General features: G+C 39.6%; 2 protein-coding genes across 15 annotated transcripts in view; both read right to left on the bottom strand.

Moving 5' to 3' along the window:
• The window catches only part of ppp1r13bb (protein phosphatase 1, regulatory subunit 13Bb), a 28,568-nt gene extending 13,211 nt beyond the window's left edge, over positions 1-15,357 (bottom strand). For 3 of the 13 annotated variants that reach the window (XM_035995134.1, XM_035995139.1, XM_035995138.1), the window contains exons 1-5: positions 10,360-10,618; positions 6,758-6,905; positions 5,118-5,237; positions 4,175-4,245; positions 359-460 (exon numbers count right to left, since the gene is read on the bottom strand). In XM_035995134.1, the coding sequence (XP_035851027.1) occupies positions 359-460; positions 4,175-4,245; positions 5,118-5,237; positions 6,758-6,905; positions 10,360-10,527 (609 nt within the window). In that variant the 5' untranslated portion in view covers positions 10,528-10,618. Of the gene's footprint in view, positions 1-358; positions 461-4,174; positions 4,246-5,117; positions 5,238-6,757; positions 6,906-10,341; positions 10,621-14,525; positions 14,699-14,953 lie in introns of those variants that run through there. The other 10 variants (XM_035995132.1, XM_035995143.1, XM_035995137.1 and 7 more) reach the window with 8 other exon arrangements.
• A 2,002-nt stretch (positions 15,358-17,359) lies between these two features.
• On the bottom strand, positions 17,360-20,160 carry LOC116066012 (histidine triad nucleotide-binding protein 3-like). Of its 2 annotated transcripts, XM_031321731.2 has the most exons (5): positions 19,903-20,147; positions 19,683-19,800; positions 18,948-19,017; positions 18,661-18,787; positions 17,750-17,983 (listed from the first exon to the last, which is right to left on the bottom strand). In XM_031321731.2, the coding sequence occupies exons 1-5, from the start codon at positions 19,987-19,989 to the stop codon at positions 17,936-17,938; spliced, it is 450 nt and encodes a 149-aa protein (XP_031177591.1). In that variant the 5' UTR covers positions 19,990-20,147; the 3' UTR covers positions 17,750-17,935. The 2 variants fall into 2 exon arrangements, with proteins under 2 accessions (XP_031177592.1, XP_031177591.1); XM_031321732.2 differs by lacking the exons at positions 18,661-18,787; positions 18,948-19,017 and having other exon boundaries at positions 17,360-17,983; positions 19,903-20,160.
• Between the last annotated feature and the right edge of the window lie 908 nt (positions 20,161-21,068).

The raw sequence follows: 21,068 nt of genomic DNA, 5'->3' as shown, positions 1-21,068 counted from the left end.
GCAACATTTAGGTTTAAGGAATGACAAATTGTCTGACATAATTTCCACATAATTCTGGGGCAGTGCTTCGGATTTAACATTTAAACTGGAAAAGCAGGAAGATATCGCAGCTTGTGGGGAGCCTACTGTGTAGAGGACCTGTGAGCCCTCTAATATTCCCCAGCAGGAGTAGTAAGAAGCATAGTTTGAATGAAGGCCCATTATAATATCCAGGGTAACGATTTATAGTGAGATAAAAGTGAGCCCTCTCATATTCCCCAGCAGGCGTAGTAAGAAGCATAGTTTGAAAAAAAGGGCCATTATAATATTCAGGGGTAACGATTTATAGTAAGATAAAAGAATGAAGACAAGACGCTACCTTTGCGACGAGCATCTGCTGCTGAGCCTCGATTTGCTGCTGCTGCCGCGTGGCCATCTCCTGCAGCTCTGACAGCGTGAGCTCCACACGCTGATTCCCCACCTTTACACACACACACACACACACACACACACACACACACACGAGAATTGGTCAACAACACACAGATATCTGTGGTCCTGATGTTGACACCCTTTGAAATGTTGCAAGAGCCACTGATGTGTAGACTGATGATACATAAGGTTTTATAAACACTTCAAACAGTAAGGGTGTGCTTGTTGTTGCTTCTCTTCTTTCAAACACCACTGAACGTTTTGATTCGTGACAAGAACAACTAATTTAAATAAATACATTCTGTCAAAAATTGTTAGGCTCTATCTTCCATCTACTAAACGTTGTTTGATTCAAAGCTGAGCATGACCCAACATTTATTTATTTTTTGCCCTGTGGGAGCTGCTATGAGTACGACTGGGTACCCCCTGGAGCAACATAAGGATTTATACAACGTTTTTCACATATGTACTAGTACTCGACACCTCTAAACAAAATTTGATGTGTACAATCGCCCTTTAAAAGATTTTCAGTTTACTAACACAGAAAGAAAAGCTGCAAATCCGAACAATTGTACAAAAGGGAATGTTTAGCATTTGACTTGGCAAAATGACTTGCATGTCATGAAAAAAGTTGCCGTTTTCTTCTTTTCTGTTGATCAACTAATCATTTCACCTGTAAGTGTAGCAAGACAACACTATACAGTTATAGGGTTCATATAATGTAGACCAAGCTAGTAGAAGTAATAGTAAAAGTGGCTTTGCTAGAAATGTTAAAAAAAAAAAATGGTTCACCTCCATAAACAGTCAGAAATCAGCACCCATGTTGTTGGTCAAGAGCTCACGGAATAAAGAAAGACTGGCGATCACATTTGATTCTGTTGTCCCCAAAACTAGCATTCTACTGACGTCTGAATATACTAAAACAGTTGGTACTGTCAACACACTGGTGGACTACTCTTCAATAAAACAGCATAGTGAGTGAGCAGCAAATACAGTCCTCTAAACTACAGTACAAGCGGCACTGAAATGCTGAAGTGCTCCAAGACTTTGCCTTCCGGAATTGAGTTCAAAGAGGAGGAGCGGATGCAGGAAATGTCATGGTGTTCGTTTGTTTTCTTCTCAATAACAGGCGAGAAATGTGAGAGTGCTTTTTTGTTTTTGAAGAGATTAGTAAAAGGCATTGAATGGATTACGACATGATAAATAGATAATATAAAAAAGTCCATATGAAATAAAAAGGACACGCAAAAGAAAAAATATTGTATGCACTTGCTCAATTAGAAGAGCATTTTTGTGAGTCATCTTGTCTGATTAAAACATGCTTGTTTTTTTAGAAACAAATTGGGAATGAACATGTCATGCATTATCTCAATACACTCTGGACGGACACAGCATTTGCCCATGTTGCTGTTACACAGTGTTTTCCAACCTGACATTTGTTAAGGCATTCAGATATAAGAGTGTCTGGGAAGACTCAGAAGGGGGAGGTGACTCAATGAGATGGGGATAGCGGGGGAAGCCACTGGCACACGCACGCACACGCACACACACACACACACACGCTCAAATGCACTCAGGCAACACTGCATCAATGACAATTCACCCGAGGGAGAAACAGACACACACACACCCTCAGACAGTGATGAAGAGGGAGTTGGAGAAACACCCGAAACGGCCCCACTGATGGGAGACTACGTTACTCCCTCTAACAACTGAACAGCTTTGTACGTAAATGAAATGGAGAGCGATCCATGATTATGGCTCATGTTAAAATGATCATGAGGATAATGTTATAGAATAAAAGAACCCAGGTATTCATGATTATTACTCATGTAATAATGTTGGGAAGATTTTGTGAGAACTGAAACAATTTTTCAATTTGATTAATTGATAACCACTTTGATATTAAATTAATCTTGTCAATTTCTCAAATAGTAAACTGAGTGTCTTTCGCTCTTGGTCTGTTGGTTGGATGTCATCTTGGGTTTAAGGAAATTGTGATCAGCATTTTTTACTATTATCACAGACAAACATTTTACAGACCAAAAGATCAATCAATTAATCAAGAAAATAAACTGTAGATTAACAGATAATTCAAATAATCGTTAGTTGCAGCCCAAGATCTTATTGACATGGGCAAGTATAGGGCTGCAACTAACAATTATTTTCATTATGGTTCAAGATATTGATTATTTTCTCAATTGATGTTGATTATTTTCTCGATTGATGTAGGCCAAAATGAAAGAAAAAAAAAAGTTCGGGCCCATGGCAATGTCTTCCAATTGCTTGTTTTGTTCCATCAGAAGTCTGAAAGCCAAAAGACATTCAGCTATCACAGATGGTAAAGAAAAGCAGCAAATCCTCTGGAACCAGAGTCTCTTTGATATCTCTGCTTAGAAAAAAAAAAAGAAAATCACTGAAATGATGCGTGATTGATTATCAAAATAGTTGCAGATTCATTTTGTTGTTGTCTAATCATTTCAGCTCTTGGCAAATGAAAAGAGATGCATCAGTACTGCCAATAAGCTGTCATCATCAATTATGGAAGCTAAACTTGTGATATTAAAAAATAGTGAAAATGCGTGTGATGGTTGTAGCGTTCCCTTGAGGCACCTCTGCTCTTTACGAGGCAGCGGCCCTCTCAGAGGATGATCAGCTCTGCATGGTGGAGAGAAAGCCCCTGGGCTTTGGGCAGCAGCCCGTGGAAAAGCCAAAGCAATGATCCTCTTAGGGCCTGTTATATCATCCAGACGGCTGACTGATATAATCCTCTAAATCAGATATTAGGAAGAAACTCGGACACAACTGAGCCTCGGCACTTGGAAGGTTAAGCGGAGCCGGCCATGCAACTGATAACGTTTTCTTCTTTGGGTGAACGAATAGTGACGATAAAATAGAGGTTTTCACTTGTCATGCTAGGCGCTGTGGGTTTTATAGGTTAGTAGCACGATAATGGCAGTGCAGTCGCTTAAAAAAAAATTATCAATTTCTAGATCCATAAAAATATATTTTACCTTATGATACTTTCTCAACGCAAAGAAGTCACAAGTTGTGGGTTTTCAAGATAATAACAGGAATGGCTTCTGGGTGCTCTTGTGCTACAATCTTCTTTTCTTAAACAAAAACAAGGGCAACAACCCTTTTATCCTTGGCTGCACTGCCCTCCACCCTTAAGGTTGAATTAGCTACAATTCCTTGACCACAACACTTTACATTTTTATAAAAATCTGGGACAGATGGTCGGTTATGAGAAAGGTTGCGCCAGAGGCTGCTATTATCAGAGTCATTCACATCTCCTAGTACACTCATCCTAAAGCTAGAGCTCAACATGCACAATAATGGAACCACCTGACAGGAAAATACTGGCAGTATGTAAAAAATGGAGCAGTTCTGTAAAACCTGTGTCTGTGATGTTGCTCTTAAACACAGGCTTAATATCAATATCATGTATCCACTGATAATTATACTTTTACCTAATACTAGAGGCTGGAGTCATGCCATTATTGTGCCATATTATGAAAACCCAGAAAAGCTGCCACACAGTAAACATACAACTTACTTGACAGTGTTCAGTGTCCATTTTCCCAGTCAATTTTATGATAATAATCTATTACTTATATTGTGTCTTCTTTTCTGTCTCTCTTAATATAACATATAATATATAATAATTCTACATATAATTGAGGGGTTCCATAATGGCCTACATGCTTTGTTTTGTACATTTCTATTTAACATCATTTAGATAATAATAATTAAGTCTTACCCCGTTCTCATTGTGCTTCTCTCCAGTGTTTCCACTTCTGCGACTCGTCTGATCCTGAGACTGCTGACTCCCTGCAAAAAGAAACAGTCGGCATCACAAACACAGGCAGGGCAGAGACCCACCAGCGTGCACACAAGTGCAGATTCAAAAGCAACAACCATTGTCAGGAGTAGTTTGAAAAGTCACTGACATGACTGCTCATGACAGATGCATTTAAGAACTGGGACAAGCACGGCTGACTAAAGCCACCTAACTCAAACTTTTTTTTTTTATAAGAAAGGCTTGATGGAAAGATGAGAGTAAATGATTTAACACTTCACTTCACACAAGGATAGAAAACTGGCCACTTCTGCTATACTTGTAAAAATAAAAAGGATATCTTGATGGTACCTTTGCTGCAAAAATACACTTTCTTAGTTAAGTTTCAAATTTGTATCAAATATGAATCAGATCTGGATCACGTCAGAATACATTTATTCTCTGCCGCCTGTTAACGTTGTGTGTACTTCCTTTATTTGTCTACACATGTTCACTGACTTCAATTCAATTCCAACATTGGAATTATTTTGTCTCAGTGAGTCCCTCATCATGTGCAGAGCTGTTTTCAGTGATACGTTTTAAGCTTAGGTGCATTTTGCACCTTGTTTTATACGTGGTTATATACTCCACCCAAACACAAATTCAAAAAAATAATATCAATGCAGTGTGTGTGCGTGTGCATGTAAATGGGACAATGATTTATTACTTTGACATGGCCCATCAAGCATCAATTAAACCTTGCAAAAGAGAACTATTGACTGACAGCAGCACACAAAGCTGAGCAGCCAGCCAGAACCGGTGTCGGGAATTCCCTGACAACCCTCGACTCCACCCTCCACCCTTCAGGTAGAGACTACACAGAGCAGAAAAACCTCCAGACAGAGGAGACGGCGACAGTGCTCACCTTGATCACTGCTCTCCGTTGGCGAATCTTCATGCCGGAGGAAGAACTTGACTTCTTGTTTCCGAGGCCCCCATTTCTGCAGATGTTCATACATCATGTGCTCGAAGGGAATCGCTCGCTCTACAGAGACAGAAAAGTTACGATTAGTTAAACGTATTTTCAATGCAAAATTCGGTGTTAGTAGCACAGTTTAAATAAAAAGGTTTGATATTTTGGGAAATACGCTTGGTTGCCGACAGTTAAATCAAAACCACATATCTATCTGTTAAATATGAAGCTACAGCCAACAGCCAGCCTAGCTCTGTCCAAAGGTCAAATCCACTTTATTCCTGCTGCTACTGATCATGTATTGTAGTATTGCAATATCTAATAACTAACCCACAATACAGCTGCTGCACTGCAGGCCGATGCAAACCTGGCATGGGAGTAGAGCTGGGTAATATATCGATATTATATCGACATCGTGATATGAGACTAGATATCGTCTGAGATTTTAGATATCGTAATATGGCATAAGTGTTGTCTTTTCCTGGTTTTAAAGGCTGCATTACAGTAAAGTGATGTCATTTTTTGAACTTACCAGACTGTTGTAACTGTTCTATTATTTGCCTTTTCCCACTTAGTCATTATATCCACATTATTGATGATTATTTATCAAAAATGTCATTGTTTAAATATTTTGTGAAAGCACCAATAGTCAACAGTACAATATCGTTGCGGTGTCGATATCGAGGTATTTGGTATATGGTCGTGATATTTGATTTTCTCCATATCGCCCAGCCCTACTTGGGAGTGGAGGAGGAAGTGTGTGTTTGGTGTTCATGTCCTGACAGCTAAAATGACCAAAATTAACTAATCAAGTAAAGAACATCAAAGAACATCAAAGAACATTAAAACTGGGACAGCTGAGATTGATGGATAACTACGTGTGCTAAAACTTTTTCCCATTTCAAGAGGACGGCACTCTGTGGGCAAAGAGAGACAAAGAGACAGAGACAAAGACAGAGAGGTTTTAGGAGGTTTCGAGGGCAGACAGCAGCATTGTCAGGCACCAGCCGAACATGATTGCATAACGTGGGTTAATAAAGCCCTTGGCTGGGATGTTGTTTTCAACAGGGGAGTGGCCCCTCAGCTAAAAATGCTGATAACACCGGGTGTGTCAGCACGACTGTGGTCGTTTGGACCGAGTGGAATCTGTTGTGACAGTGTTGTGGACTGTACCAGCACGTAACTCTTTTCTGACCTACACATTTGAACTTTAAGTATATTATTGTAGTCTGATAATAGCTGATGTATTTTGTTAATACATGCCTTCCTTCGCTTTGATTGTGTGAAACCTTCTTCATGATTTTCCTCCACTCCGGTAGTCATACATGAACCTGCTCAGCAGCTGCACTTTTAATGAAGTGCTTGTTTTTACATTAACGAGGAAGGCTAAAAGGTCCGGCTTGATACAATTAAATCGCTGTGCATGTGAGTCAAGTGTCAAGCTCAGTGATAATGGAGTTTCAGATTCATGCTGGTGACACCCACTTTAACATGGGAGAGCACGGAGTGCTGCTTCCCACAAGAAAAGAAGCTCTCACCGTTCTGAACTCTTACACTCTGTAGCAGGCAGCGCTATTTCAACCAGTTCTTACCGTTGCCTCTCCAGACCTCAGCCAGGTGGCAGCCGCTCTCGCCGGGCTCCTTGCAGAACTCGACAACATCGCGGCACGTCGTCTCAGGGGTGATGGGCACCTCAGTCACAGCCTGTTCCCCATCGCTGAGGTACACCGTTAATATCATCTGAAAGAGGAATAAAACACAAACCATAAAAATCATGAAAGTAAAAACACAGTGGCAGATCATACTGGCAGATACAACTTAAAGATGGCATTACATGAAAATGTGTTCTGTATGAAAGTATGAGGACATTTGAGATATAATGTATGAGAAGTGAGAAGATATGTAATTGTCTAACGTTGTGGTTTAAGGACGAAGCTTAACCCACTCTTTCGTTGGACAAAGCCCAGTCTGCTGATGCTACATTTTTCCGTCCACCAGCACCAACTGTTAGTTTGAGCTGCTGGTGGACTCATGCCTGTGCCTGCCACCTTTCTGATTACTATGATTAGGGCCTGCCATTGCCTTGAAGATACACTGTACAGCCTGGGAGGTAAGACATAGCAATACAAGCCCCCACATGCTTCCGTCTGTACTCACGTTACAGTAAAAGCAGAGATCCCACACATCTTTATAAGTTCTCAACAAATAACTTTCAGGACATGTCAAGTCAATGGATGTCTGAGGAAACTGCAGTTCTTTCCTAAATATATCCCCTTAAATGTGAGATATTCAGAGGGTTGCAAGAGCTCCTTTGTTCCTGCAGCTGTCAGACTGTGCAACACTACCCGTCCAAACCTGGCTGGAATGTATAAATGACCTTTGGTCTAATTCATATGGCACTGCCTAAATAGTGTGTGTTTTCAGCTGAAATATAAGGGCTGAAATGATTGTGTAACAGCTAGGGCTGAACCATTTGGGGAAATATCTATTATATATCAATCTATAATATAGCAGTATATATACATTTCTTTTTTTTAACCAATATTAATATTGTTCTGTAATTAAACTCCAGGCCTTGTTAAGAGGTCCACACAGTAATAGAACATGCTTTTTAGTACAAATAATCACAACCATTGAATTGATACAGAGGGGTGGCGTTTCTTTCTAGAATATCTTTGCCTAACATAAACAAACTCAGCAAAAATCTGACTCTGTCTCTTAAAGTAGTTTGACCAACTTAGGGAATTTAAGTCGTAATGTCAGTTGCCACAATGGTCATGGTGGCCACATATACTTGTGGTTATTAATCAATCAAAGGGGATGTCATTGTAAACAGAAATATTTTGTCAAAATAAGCTATTTCACTAGATCAATTTGGCTCCGGTAACTTGTAATGGGCATTCTTTTTTCATTTTATAGACTTAATAATAGAATGAATGTCATTTATATCATGTAATTTTTTTCTCCATCATATTATCTATCTGGAATGTGGAATATGAAAGACCTCCTTTGACTTTTTCATGTTTCACTGTTTTACAACATTGTGTATGGGATGTAATTAGATTTTCCTTTCCAATGCATGTCCAATGTTACCCCTAAAAGGAGGAGAGCTGGAAGAAATAAATAAAAAGAAATGCCCAAATCCAGATGGTCCAAGCTGATAAAAACATATCTAAGAAGATTCAGTGATTGCAAAGTATTGACTCACTGGCTTAAATACTGCTGTAGGGCATACAAGACACTGATCTACTTTGATTTTAGAATGTAAAATGTGGGGGGGGAGGGGGGGTTATTTTCACAATTTGACAACTCATTTTCTGGGTAAACAACTATGTGGATCCTGTGATGAGATTAATCGACATCTTGACAGTTGAATAAAGCCATAATACAGGATGAGTGGAGCGGTGGATAATGTCCTTTTAAGTGCTCTATGCACCCTGAAGTTTTGCCATAACTGTTATGTTGAAGGATCTTCAGTTTTATTAATGTGATAATGTTTCCCATCTGGCTTGTTTAGATCAGCCCACATTAACTTTGACTTCTTTGAACTATGTATGAACTCCTCTATATTCACTGTTACAGTTGTGTGTTTTCCTTCTGTCAGCTTTGCAGTGGTTGCTATGACACAGAAGCACTATAGGGGGTTAAGGTGTGCCTTCCTGTTTCATGTGACAGGCCTCACTTTTTGTGGGACTACAGATAAACAGGACTGTGAAGCGATCACTAAACAAAGTGCAGAGAGCCAAAAGGGAGACTAGATCTGTAACAAATCCAAGACTTTGGAAAGATTTTCAAAATCAAATAAAAATGTTGACTGTGTTTGAAAAGAAAGTCCTATCATGGCTTTTGTGCACGTCAGATGCCAGTTCAGCTAGTTGTCAGTAAACAGAGTAGAAAAGGGTAATCTGGATTTTCTACATTTCAGTGGTTTGCTTTTAACCTCTCAAGGTTTTTACACATGCGTCACTGCTGGTTTAACATCACAGGGAGGATATTCAAGAAACACTTCAAGTATAATGCTAGGAAAGCCACGTAATCAAGACTTAAAATGAAACCAAAGGGTTATCCTATTCTTTCTGTCTAGACCGACATACATTATGGTTCACAATGTCAAACCACAGTCTACAATGTGAAACCAAATCAATGAGCCAAAACCTCCAACGAGGACTACAACAGACCCACTATACACTTTACTTTGGGAGTAAAATATATTTAATGTATCAGCTGCAATTCAGGTATTTAACAAATGAATAATTTGCAGGTGCTCCAATGCAATGTGCGATGAAGTTTGATTTAAGAATGACTGTACGTGTGGCCTCAGGGTACAATAATTGCCAGTGTATGTCATAAAACATCTAAGTTTAGTCACCGAGCTAGCTATAGATTATTACTCCGGGAGTTTCTCAGAGACAAAGTGGCTCACCCTTTGTAATAATGCAGCTGTGTGATTCATTGACATTTTCTGCAGCAGCCTAACTGAAACAATATAATCACTTGCGCTTGAGAGCCTCTGTGACTTCACTCCAATGATTATGAGCATAAGAACTCAGATTTATGCAAATTCAGAAACTATGTATAATGTAACGGTACTGGAGCCGTGGCACTTGTTCTTAGGCAACGCTGTCCATCCAGACCATCCATCCATCTATGATTTCATGTTGCTCCTTACAGTGTTATTAGGACCCAATGTCCAGACAGACTAGTAATGGATGTCATTGTGGGACCTGATCTGTAAGAGCATTGCAAGGACAGAAAAAAAAAAATGGGGGAGAAACTGTAAAAAAAGTGTTGCATGTAAGCTGGAGACTAGTTGTGTATGTCTACATTTTACTGATAAATAATTACTTTGCTAATCCCCCAAGGATATTGGAGTGTAACCAGCTGCATAATAAGACACAACATAGTACGGAAAGAAAAATAGTGAACATGACGACACAGACCTATATCCTTCAGAGCATCTCAAAACAATCCTTCAATTAATCAGGACACACAATTAACCAATCAGACAACATAACTAAGGCACAAATTTGGGTCTAATTTAAATTGGTCACAAAAAGCCAACCCCAAATATTCCAAAATATACCTTCCCATATATAGAAACAACCACATCATGTGAATATACATTCAGAGAGTGACGGCATGGAAAACAGAAACTCCAATGATCCAGCTGACTGACCACTCGAGAAATACCAACCGCCCTCACTAAGTTGCGTCTGCCCATGGTCTTGGCTCTTCTGGCCGCCCGCCGTTTCCTCCTGATCTCCTTCTTTGGTGGCCGGTGGTGCTCCTTTGCCCAAATGGGGTTTTCCTTGGAGAGGCTAACAAGGCCGCGTAACACTATAGTCACAAACCTCTTCATCATATAGCACTGTCGCTCTTGCAGGACTTGAGACTTAATTGTTACGCCATCCCGAGGGGACCACTGAAACCGACAGCAGTGCGTGCATTTGAAGAGTGCTGCAGAGGAGACTTGGGAGGAAAAAACACTTGCTGTATGTGTAATTCAGGGAGGGAGGGGGGGAGAGAGAGCTAGAGAGAAACAAACAGTAAGAGAGAGAGAGAGAGAGAGAGGAGTCACAGGGTGGTGGAGGAGGGTGCCGACAAGTCCTTCTATTGGAAAAGTGTCCCTGGGCTGCAACACCAACAACTCCCTGCTAATGAGAATATTTTGGCTACAACTGTGGCTCGCAAGCAGGTCAGGGCATCATGTAGGGGCAAGAAGAGGATCATCCTTACACTTTATGTTGGATGTACATAGGGTTGTCGCGATTATGAAATCTGAGATGACAATTAATTGTCATACAAATAATTAACGATTTAGTCATCTTTTTCTGTTCATTGTATGCCACACACAATGCTGTTGGGTTTGGCTTTGCAACTAGACCTGAATCCATGTTGTTAATGTCAACGGCTGCTCATCGAAATGATGCGATCGTTGGCAAAGGAGCGTCAAATAGTTTTCTGAAACAATGTTCCACCTCTCGCTCTGCTGCACAGATATATTTTAAATAGCTTGGATTAAAACCGTTGTATAGGCCGACCTAATGCAACTAAAAAGCGGTTCAAGACTGCAGCATTTATTCAAAGGCAAACTGAAACCTACACTGTACATTTACCACCACATGACAACTTTACTGTTCCTCCCTCCAATCACCAACACCTGTCTGCTCTGAGGCATCCACCGTAACTCTCTCTCGCTCGACCACACACTCGCTACGCACTGAGCTATTCCTGAAAGGACCCCACGCTACTGCTCTTATGTTTTCATCTAAACCTTTTTGAATGATCTAACTAGGAAAGCTGGATGGGAGCGACAACTCCAGCCTAACTTTCCCCAGAGCAGGCAAACACACTGCTGCACCTGTAGGGAAGACTCTCAGCTAGAAATCAAGAGAGACGTTATCAGTACCTCTCTCTGTCATCATCTTGCTTCGGAAAGCAACCAATGTGGTTTGATATGAGCTGAAACGGAAGAGCCTGCCCAACAGCAGTAAGACAGACAGCCAGACATCAGACTGTTTTTTTCCTGACATTGGTACCTGGTGCTGAGGTAGACACTTCATTTACCCAGCTGATGGAAACACAACTAATTTACTTTTTATTTGTTGCCACATTTGTAACATTGGCTTTAAATTCCATTGATTGTGAAATCCAATCCAGCGGTTATGCTAAATGATCGCGGTCAGCTCAAATAATCGCATTCAGGCGATGATGTAGTAATTGAGACAGGCCTAGCTGTACATGACTAGAAACAGTATCCCTCTTGCCTGATGCATAATGCTACAGTGGGCATCAGCTGGAGATTGGGGCATTTATCATTTAACTCCTAAGAGGGAGAGAGGGATGCTTGGCTGGCCTGATCTCCAGCAGGATTATTCAAACTGTCATTTCCTTTTACAAATCCTATCACTCATTTACTCCCAAAGAAGTAGCCACAGTGAAGAAGAAAGATCGAGCAGAACATTGCTTCCTGAGAGCTTAAACTTTAACTGAAAAAAACTTCCACAAATCTCACCAATTTAAGACATTGCAATTATACAAGGATGTATTAACCTTCCATACATATCTATTCACATTGTGACAAAAAAATTAATTGAACATTAAAATAATTCTAACCCAATGCCCAAATGTGTGGAACAACTAGGTAAACAAATGTGACACTATGATCAGTATAAGGCATCATTTTGAATCACCATCTGGTCAGACACAAATGTAGACATTTCATGCAGCCGAAACCCTGCCCATCTGGCTAAAATGGTACGGAACTACAAGGAAACATGAGGAAATGATGTGTAATACACTGAAACTAGTGTGACAGAAAACTGAAAAATAATGTTGTTATGTATAATACATGTATAAGATGTGAAAATGTAAACATCTTTCTTTTAGCTGGGCACTTGAACACTGGTGCACACAAGATGTTCTAGATCCAAATTGATATTTAAATAAAGCTAAGCTAGATAATCCAAGTTAGAACTACAATGGCTTTGCTATTACAGAGTAATCTAGTAGAGCTTGTACATTTAGTAGCTATCAAGCACAAACTCCTTTGATATTTCATATTTGTATCAGGAAATGTAATTGCTTTTCAAAGACTACGAGAAAATATAAATCTAGACAGAGGCATGGGAACATATCAGGTCCCTACGAGATTTAAGGTGCTGTTTAAAAAAGGATGTGTCCCTTTGACTGAGAGCTGACTAATGTGCATGAGAGGAGGAACGTCTAATTAATAATGTACACTTCTTCAACCAATAAGAAAAGAGATCTAGCTGTTTTAAACAGGTGGGAGTTGTTAAATAAACCATTAAGTCACCATTTCCATCCGTTCACACAGTGAGTTTGAGGAAAAAGGTCAACAGTAATAGTCATACATTAAACTCATTTTACTGCTTAATAACGAGTGTTCTATGATATAGCTGTGAAGGCTTGGCTGATGTCATTCTAAACCAGCATACCTCCAAAAATTGGTAAAAGCGACAATAAGATGCAATGTTTACATTTCCTGTAAGTCACGCTCTGGCCAGCTCCACCATGTGAGATTAATGCCACTTGACAATCTACTCAGCTCAAAAGTTCCCCTTAACAACAGAGCATTAGTCGACGCAGCCACACAGACCTAGATCTGCCAAGGTCTCATTGGCTGCCGGAGTCACGCGAGACCCGAGTGCAGGGCTGCCTCTCTGCTCTACTGGCTCTTTGACTCTGATAGCCTGTTGGTGCCACAGGCTACAAATGTCTACAGAGGCTACCATCGCAGTCAATCCTGAGAACTCGATGGCAGCAGCGAATATGGAGTAACTTCTCTGTTACCTTGTACTCCTGAAAACTCACAAGCCTCTCTGAAAGTTGTGTTGACGATAAAGCAAAAGGTTACTGTGATACTTTATTTCCAACCCACAAACATTCGTTCAGAAAGATACCTGGCCAAAAATCCCCTCCATTTATTACGGCACCTTACTGAACCTACCTACTGTAAACTTATCCTGCATCTAAGTTCACGTTCCCCTCCCTGGAGGCCAAAATGGCTGTAATTACATTTCCCACAATCCATCACTGCATTCTCAGTACAACAGATAACAAAAGAGGTCCCAACAAAGCATGACTCCTATAGTGTTGCCATTCAGGGATTCTATTCTTTGCAACACAGAGCGCCTTAAACAATAACCTACTGTACCTGCTGCTTTAAATATAGCCATAGTTTTGTTTCAACATTATTCAACACAAACACATTATTATCATAGAGAGAGTAGAGGGTGTGAAGTTAACCTATCCTATTCTGATATACAGGAGTGTAATTCTACTTCAACACTGCACATATTTGCTGTAAAACATATTCTACTTGTGCTAAAAGCAAATAGACTTCATATACACCACAATCCCTGCACATCAAGTTATGACATACTTACATCTCCCCTTCCTACTGTCATTGTAACCATCAACATGAAAAATGTAAGTTCTGCAGCTATAGAATCAGGCTGCAGAGATACTGTACAACAGATAAAGTCGTAGTAGATTAAGTTAAGCTTTTCCTTTCTAGGAAGTGATTCTCATTTCTAGGCTAGCTGAGTGATGGAGGGAAAGGCAAATGGACAGATATTAATCTTGCTTGAACTTGTGTATCGTTGGTCAGAGAGTCAAACTGTGCTCCTTATCTTAATCTGTTACCTTTATATTTGTTTAGCCTGAGGAACCACATGGCCATCACATTGTGAATGACCGAGTGACCCCAAAATGGCCATCACATTGTGAATGACCGAGTGACCCCCAAATACCACAGAGCAATATTAAAAGCTAGGTGAAAACGGGAGAGTAAAATAATTGTTTCATGCCAGGAGAGCAGGGCTTGTGTGCACTTACCGGCATCATATTGGCAGCTCTGGCAGGTCAAAACCAGGGGTGCATCGGCAGGTGGACTAACGGCTCACCCACTTATGTTGAATGGCACCACCGTAGAGTCAACCAAGACCCACCGTTGCTAGTTCTGGTCTCTTGTTACTCCAATGTGACAACCAAATGGGCCTCAGTCCTCTCTGTAAACCAAAACAGGGGAATTATTTTCAGTGCCATAAAACTGAACATTGTAAGGTAAAATAACATCTGTTATCAGCCCCAAGCGTTCATTTAAATGGACCAGGCGTGGCTCTATGCAGCTGCTGCTACAAACAAGCCGATGGTTAGCCAGGCAGTTAAGTTAGCTCGCAAAGCAACGCTGAAGCGACTCAAAACAAATGGCATGCAATAACTTGACATTACTAGCTAAGTCGTAACACATTAAATACACTCACCAATGTCAGAGGCAATTCATTGTTTCAGGGACTAAACATTAGCTACGATACTGTTGAAGGCACGTAGCTAACCGAACCAGCTGTCAGCCAGCCAGCTAACGAGATCTGTACTACGGTGTTAACGTTAGCTGTTAGCTGGTTTCAGAGGCGGCTAAAGGACGGTGTGCAAGGCGATCTCTCCGCTCTCGTCGGTCCTTTAGCTTACATTGACTGCACATCGGCACGAGCTGTCGATGTAGTGTGTTTCAAGAAAACAAAAACGAATACATGTACATCCAGATTGGCTAACTCGTTTTTTTACGAACGCAATGAATCATTAGCAGGCTAGCAATGCTAGTTGAAGAAATTACAAATAGCTGGAATCCAGTTGTTGACGGTGGGAGGGGCGGGGCTACACCGCAGCAGCGAGGGCGTCACATCAACGTAGAATGTCAAGAATTTAACGTCACCAGCCGGGATAGTTTTGTCAGTTTTCTCCGACTGACACGACGTGCTCAAAAATTTAAACGGACGACTTATTGTATTAAAAGTAATTTATCATGTATCTATGTATTTTGTATAGCGACCATGAACGGCGTTGTGTGATAGACGATGTTGATGCCTAGAGATATGCTCTGGATCCATTATCGGATACGTAGCAAACGTCTCGATTCTTATGAGAACGTTAATGCAATCACTTCTTTTTTGTATTTCACTTAACAGGTGGAGGGTGGCAGAACATTTACGAGAAAAAATAACTAACTAAATATAATTTGCGTGGGTTCCATAATAACTCTTCGGCACTAGTTAATGACATAAGCAGAAACAAATGTGTAGGCTTCACTAGAAAAACTATAGGCAGGAGGACTGACTGTTTGGTTTGTGAATTTTGTTTATGAATATGCACCACCAAAGCACAATAGCACTAAGACATAAGGGCCTTAATGTAATGGTCCATGTTTTATTGTAGCCTACCTGAGGGCCCCGTGTTAACAACATGTCATTCAAGTTAGTTTTTATTTTGTGCTTATAGGTTGCATATTCCTATTTTCATTTTCCTTTTGTCAGCAGCGGTTAGTGGGACATTTAAAGAACAACCTGTCATTTCAATATTGTTTCTCAGACGTCTTGTGACAAACCTTCTTGGATCAATGGAAGGCTGTTCTACCTAATATTATATATGAGCTTAATTTTGCAGAAGAAAAAAAGAAAGAAATATATGCCTCTTTTGTCTCTTTCCAGTCAGACCACCTGTTAATACAGGAGAAGTAATTGCAGAGCTTTCAGGATGTTAGGGTGATAACATGCCAACAGGTTGTGCTGTTGTCGTAGATTTAGAGTAAGTGAGATTTAAAAAAGGCACTTGGTCTCAGAGAATGATGTAATTTGCTCTGAATGCTGTGTGATAGCTTCTGCCAGACTGACGTGTGCTATTGATGACAGATGTTATAGTTTTGGACACCTTCATCATTTTAGCAAATTCATGATGACACAATGCTTTGAATAGTTTTCCTCTTTCAGTCTCACTACCGAAACATAATGACAACTGAATAATACAATGATTCTTTACAGAACCTTTTAGGGACAATACACATGTATATATCTGTATGAAGATACTGAACACGAGTGCAGCAGGATAATGTCAGGTTGACATGACAGAGAGAATATGTTTTTATGTTTCCTGCTTTATTATTTTTAAATAAGTAATAAAAAAGGGTTGAGAGTCAGCTTATGAAGCCAATTGGTACATGACATGTTGCCCATGATGCACCGCCATAAAACAAAAAAACATTGACTATAGTGACATCAAGTGGCTCACAGAAAGAACTGACATTGTTACGAAAACCAGTAATGCATCTCGAGTCACTGTTAATTGATTACTTTGTTTTGGAAGAGTACAAATTGAAATTTAATTTTGTGTGTGTTCTCATAACAAATTCTGTGTTTTTCCTCCAAACAGTGTTGTTCAGACATTAGGTGCTGGCAGAATAATAAAGACGTACATTAGAAGCCATTGTCCCCTGTGATTATTAAAGTTATTAATATTAATGCAACCTTTAAGACTTTGTCAAAGATGGTCCCATTATTTGGAGCTTCTCAAAATCTTTAATTAATACAAATCCTAATCCTAATACAGATCCTAATATACACAGACAAGTACAATACAAACAAAAACGATTGTATTTCCCAAAAAATACTGACTTAATATGGTAAAAAGGTACAATTAAATGATTATATATTATATTTTCATACTGTATCAAGATCTATGTTTTCAGTTTTTAAGTTAGTCTTTAAGGTTTGAATGATTTGATTTTTTTTATTTTAGTTTTAACATTAATAAGTGACACAACATAACAGTTAAGTTAAGTTAAGTTAAACACAGCACAGAGGAACCGATACGTCACTTCCCCTCAAAATCCCCACCCACCCGCAATCCAACCCAGCACAGGTCCCAAATGGGGACAAACAACACACACCCAATGCACACTGACAAACACACACCAGTAAGGACACACAACATCCAAAAGACAAAAGTAAAAAAGATAGACAAAATAAAAGAGATAGAGAGGGGGCAGCTGGTGTCGACTGCAGCAGTCCAGAAAGAGCTCAGTCCTCCAAATCAGGGGATAAGCTGAGGGAGTCTTTAAGGTTTGAATTTAATTTTTTTTTTTTTTTTTTTAAATATATCCAAAAAGCAATAATTCTCTCCTCATTGCACAACATGACATTTGATAGGACTAGGATGAATTATTAAAAACATATTTGTGAAAATGTTGAACTTTTACAGCTTCCACCTCAAAGCAAAAGAGCCTTTTTATTCCACTTTTCTCCACAACTGAACTACCAAACAGCATGGAGGAATATACATCATAACTCATTGACACAAAAAATGTCAAGTCAGATAGAGAACTGATTTAAAATTGCACTCAGTGAAGCGGGATGAAAATAAATAACCTGTCAACATAAAAGAAGACCGTTGCACCTTCAGACTCTTGTATCTCTTCATTTGACCTCGCCGCGAGTCTTCAACTGAGAAAGAACTTTGTTGACCTGCAACAGAGCAAAACAAGAAACGTCCATTTAACAATTAAAGTTTAAATATATTCATTATCTTAAGACAACAATGACATTTTAGTATTTTTACTATACCTTTTTACAATTTCAAAATTCACCAAAATGTTCATTTTATGAATTATATGTTGTTAAGATTATTTTTTGGGGCTTTTCCACCTTTAATTTCACAGGACAGCTAGGTGAGAAAGGGAGAAGACATGCAGGAAATCGTCATAGGTCAGATTCGAACACTGGACCTCTGCGTTGAGGCATAAACGTCTCAGTATATGTGCGCCTGCTCTACCCACTGTTCCAACCCGGCCACTATATGTTGTTTTAAAAAATAAGACAATCATGGTATACTGCTAAAGCTTTCTTTCATGAAAGCGTTTATGAATATTTAAGATTTAGTTTGGTTTTGTCATTCCACTTTTGCCATTCTACATTTTGTCAACTTTATTTTATCATTGGTGTTTCATGGTCCCTGTGTTGTTTTTGTTTAGTTTTTTAGTTTTCATCTGCTGTTTTTTTCCTGTAAAGGGCTTTGTAACCTTGTTTATATACTGTAAATAAAGTTTATTAATATTATTAAAAAAGTCACACAAAACAGAGTCTACAATTATTCTGGGTGCACACTCCAGTCTCAAAATAAATGCAGCCAAGACATCACTCACTGGGATGAACCAGTGCGACTGCGGCCCGTAGCGAAGCTGCGACTTGAAGTTCATCGTACTGGCTGGAGCCAGAGCGTGGAGGTGGAGGTGTGGAACAGATGAGAATGGAGGCACATGGAACCCCATCCTGCACAGAGTCAATGTGGGTTTGAAAACAGACACATCGGCAAAGGTTTCCATAGAAATGATTAAAAGCTAAATTATTTCTGTGAAGCAAAGCAACACAAAAAATAATTTAAAAGTTGATCACAAGTCACAACTCTGGTAATATCAGGAGATTGATTTACCTGACGTCATTCAGGTTGCTGACTTTATTCTTCTCTAGTATACTCCTTCCCATTTTTTCCATCCGTTCCACTATCAACAAACAAATCACATCAATATGGTGCCGTCATACAGCCTAAAAAACAAGAGTACATAGGGGTATATTTGCTGTGTAAAATTATTACTCATCTCACTCATGTATATCAATAAAAGGCAGTGACTCAGGTACACCTTTTGGTTTTCACCAAGCATTAAATGACATGGAGTAAAATAATAAGTGGATAGTCCTATATTCACATTTTTAGTGTGTTTTCAAAGTTTATATCTGTGTTTAAAGAGAACAAGAGTGCATACGGTAAGAGTTCATGTCATTCCTGTTCCCCAGTACATAATCAGAGAGGATGCTTTCTGATGTCACTGGTATATATGATTATAGTGCAGCCATGACCTCTTCAGAAACAATGATTTTGCCTTTATGTTTCCATTATCACACCAAAAATAAGGACACATTCTGGCTTCATTGACAGATATTAACCAGTAATTAAAGCTCACTTGGATTTTTACTGTAGCATAATAATCAATCAAATCAAAGACTGCTAAATTATCAGTCTCTATTGAACTTCTACCAATAGCCCATTGCTTGCTAAAGCAGTCGCTATAGCGTTATGAGCTACTGGCTACTAGCGGTGAGATTGGTTAGTTAGGGTATCAGGGTAGCCAATCGGAGGCAGAGTAGGGCGGGTCATGCCTTCGCTCACCTAGAGGTATGTCGTCCCCCTGGAGAGTTTTGCAGTTGTTGATATGCGTCCTGGAAACAACAAGGTAATGATGTGTGGCGCTAGGTTTTATGTCACGAAAACAAAGCAGCTCATCGTCCTGTACAGAGAGAGAGAGAGACACAGAATGCACTCCTGTGTAATGATTTATAAGTTCTACAGAACTTAAACGTGAATTAATTAATGAACAGTCGGTACTTACACTTAGCAGGATTTCTGCGTCAGTCTGGTTGTTCGCTATTTGGCAAAAAGGACAGTCTTCGCTCCCAGAAGCGCCCTGAGTCCCCATTTGTGTAGTGTAGAAGTCTTGTATAGAGTCAGAATACCGATAACGTGTGGGCGTGTAGTGCGATCAGGAGCCAGGACAATTAGCCGCTGATCGAGTCGGTCCACTGCTGCGTTCACGGGAACCGCGTAAATTCTTACGTCAAACTACTTACAGTTTTTTCCGATTGCTTACACACTGAAATCAAAAGTATTACACAATTAGCACCACTATAAGCACAATGTCAGCCTCACACCTTTTGCAAAAACAATACACACAGTGATTTGCAAAACACTAAACACACTTGTATACATTAGACACAGAAGTATATCATGATGTCACTTCCTTGCAATTCTAAAGCACTGACTGTCAAATGACCACACCTATAAGCCAATCTGTGAAACACAGTCATCAGGTGCGCAAACACGATTGCTTAATTGTAGACACACCAATCAGGTTTAGAACACTATAAAAATGCAGCAGGTAGGTCTAGTGTTTTCTGTACTGTATTTTCAGTTTTTTTTCAGATCTTATTTCTTGTTTGTTGTTGGTTGTTTTTTTTTACTGTAATTGTAACCTGTACTGGATACAGTATTTAATGTTTGTCTGTTGTTTACTGAGCTAACAGTGTTACGCACACTACTGTAGTAGCATGAAAACTGGGACATGTTGTTGTTGGGATTCTCCATGTTGACAGATTTGGGTATATGGAGAGAAATAAATTATATTTTCCTCAGTCTGCAGCATTGGTCTCGTGTAGTGTTTGGTGAACGTAATGTATACTTGCACTTTCTCTAATCACTGAGAAGTAGAATTGCTAAAAGTGTTTTAGGTTAGCAACAGCAGTGTGTAACTGGTTCGAACTGAATTGAGTCATATGAAACGTGTGTTTCATACGGTAACAAAATGTTTTTTAAATTAGTGTATAGTTTTTGCATGAGTGTTTAATTTTGCAAAGGGTCTGAGGTGTTCTGCTAATTGTGTGTAGTGTTTTGAAAAACCAGTCCCTGTTTTCAAAATAGTGCTTATAAGCAATTGAAAAAAAAACTGTAAAGCTATAGGCCTAATAGGCTATGTAGCTTATCCGCAATAAATTGTCTAAA

This window comes from Sander lucioperca, chromosome 19, assembly GCF_008315115.2.
Source record: "Sander lucioperca isolate FBNREF2018 chromosome 19, SLUC_FBN_1.2, whole genome shotgun sequence".
NCBI classification, from domain to species: Eukaryota; Metazoa; Chordata; class Actinopteri; order Perciformes; family Percidae; genus Sander; species Sander lucioperca.
Note: the sequence above shows the minus strand (reverse complement) of the source record. Positions and strands in the feature narration are given on the sequence as shown.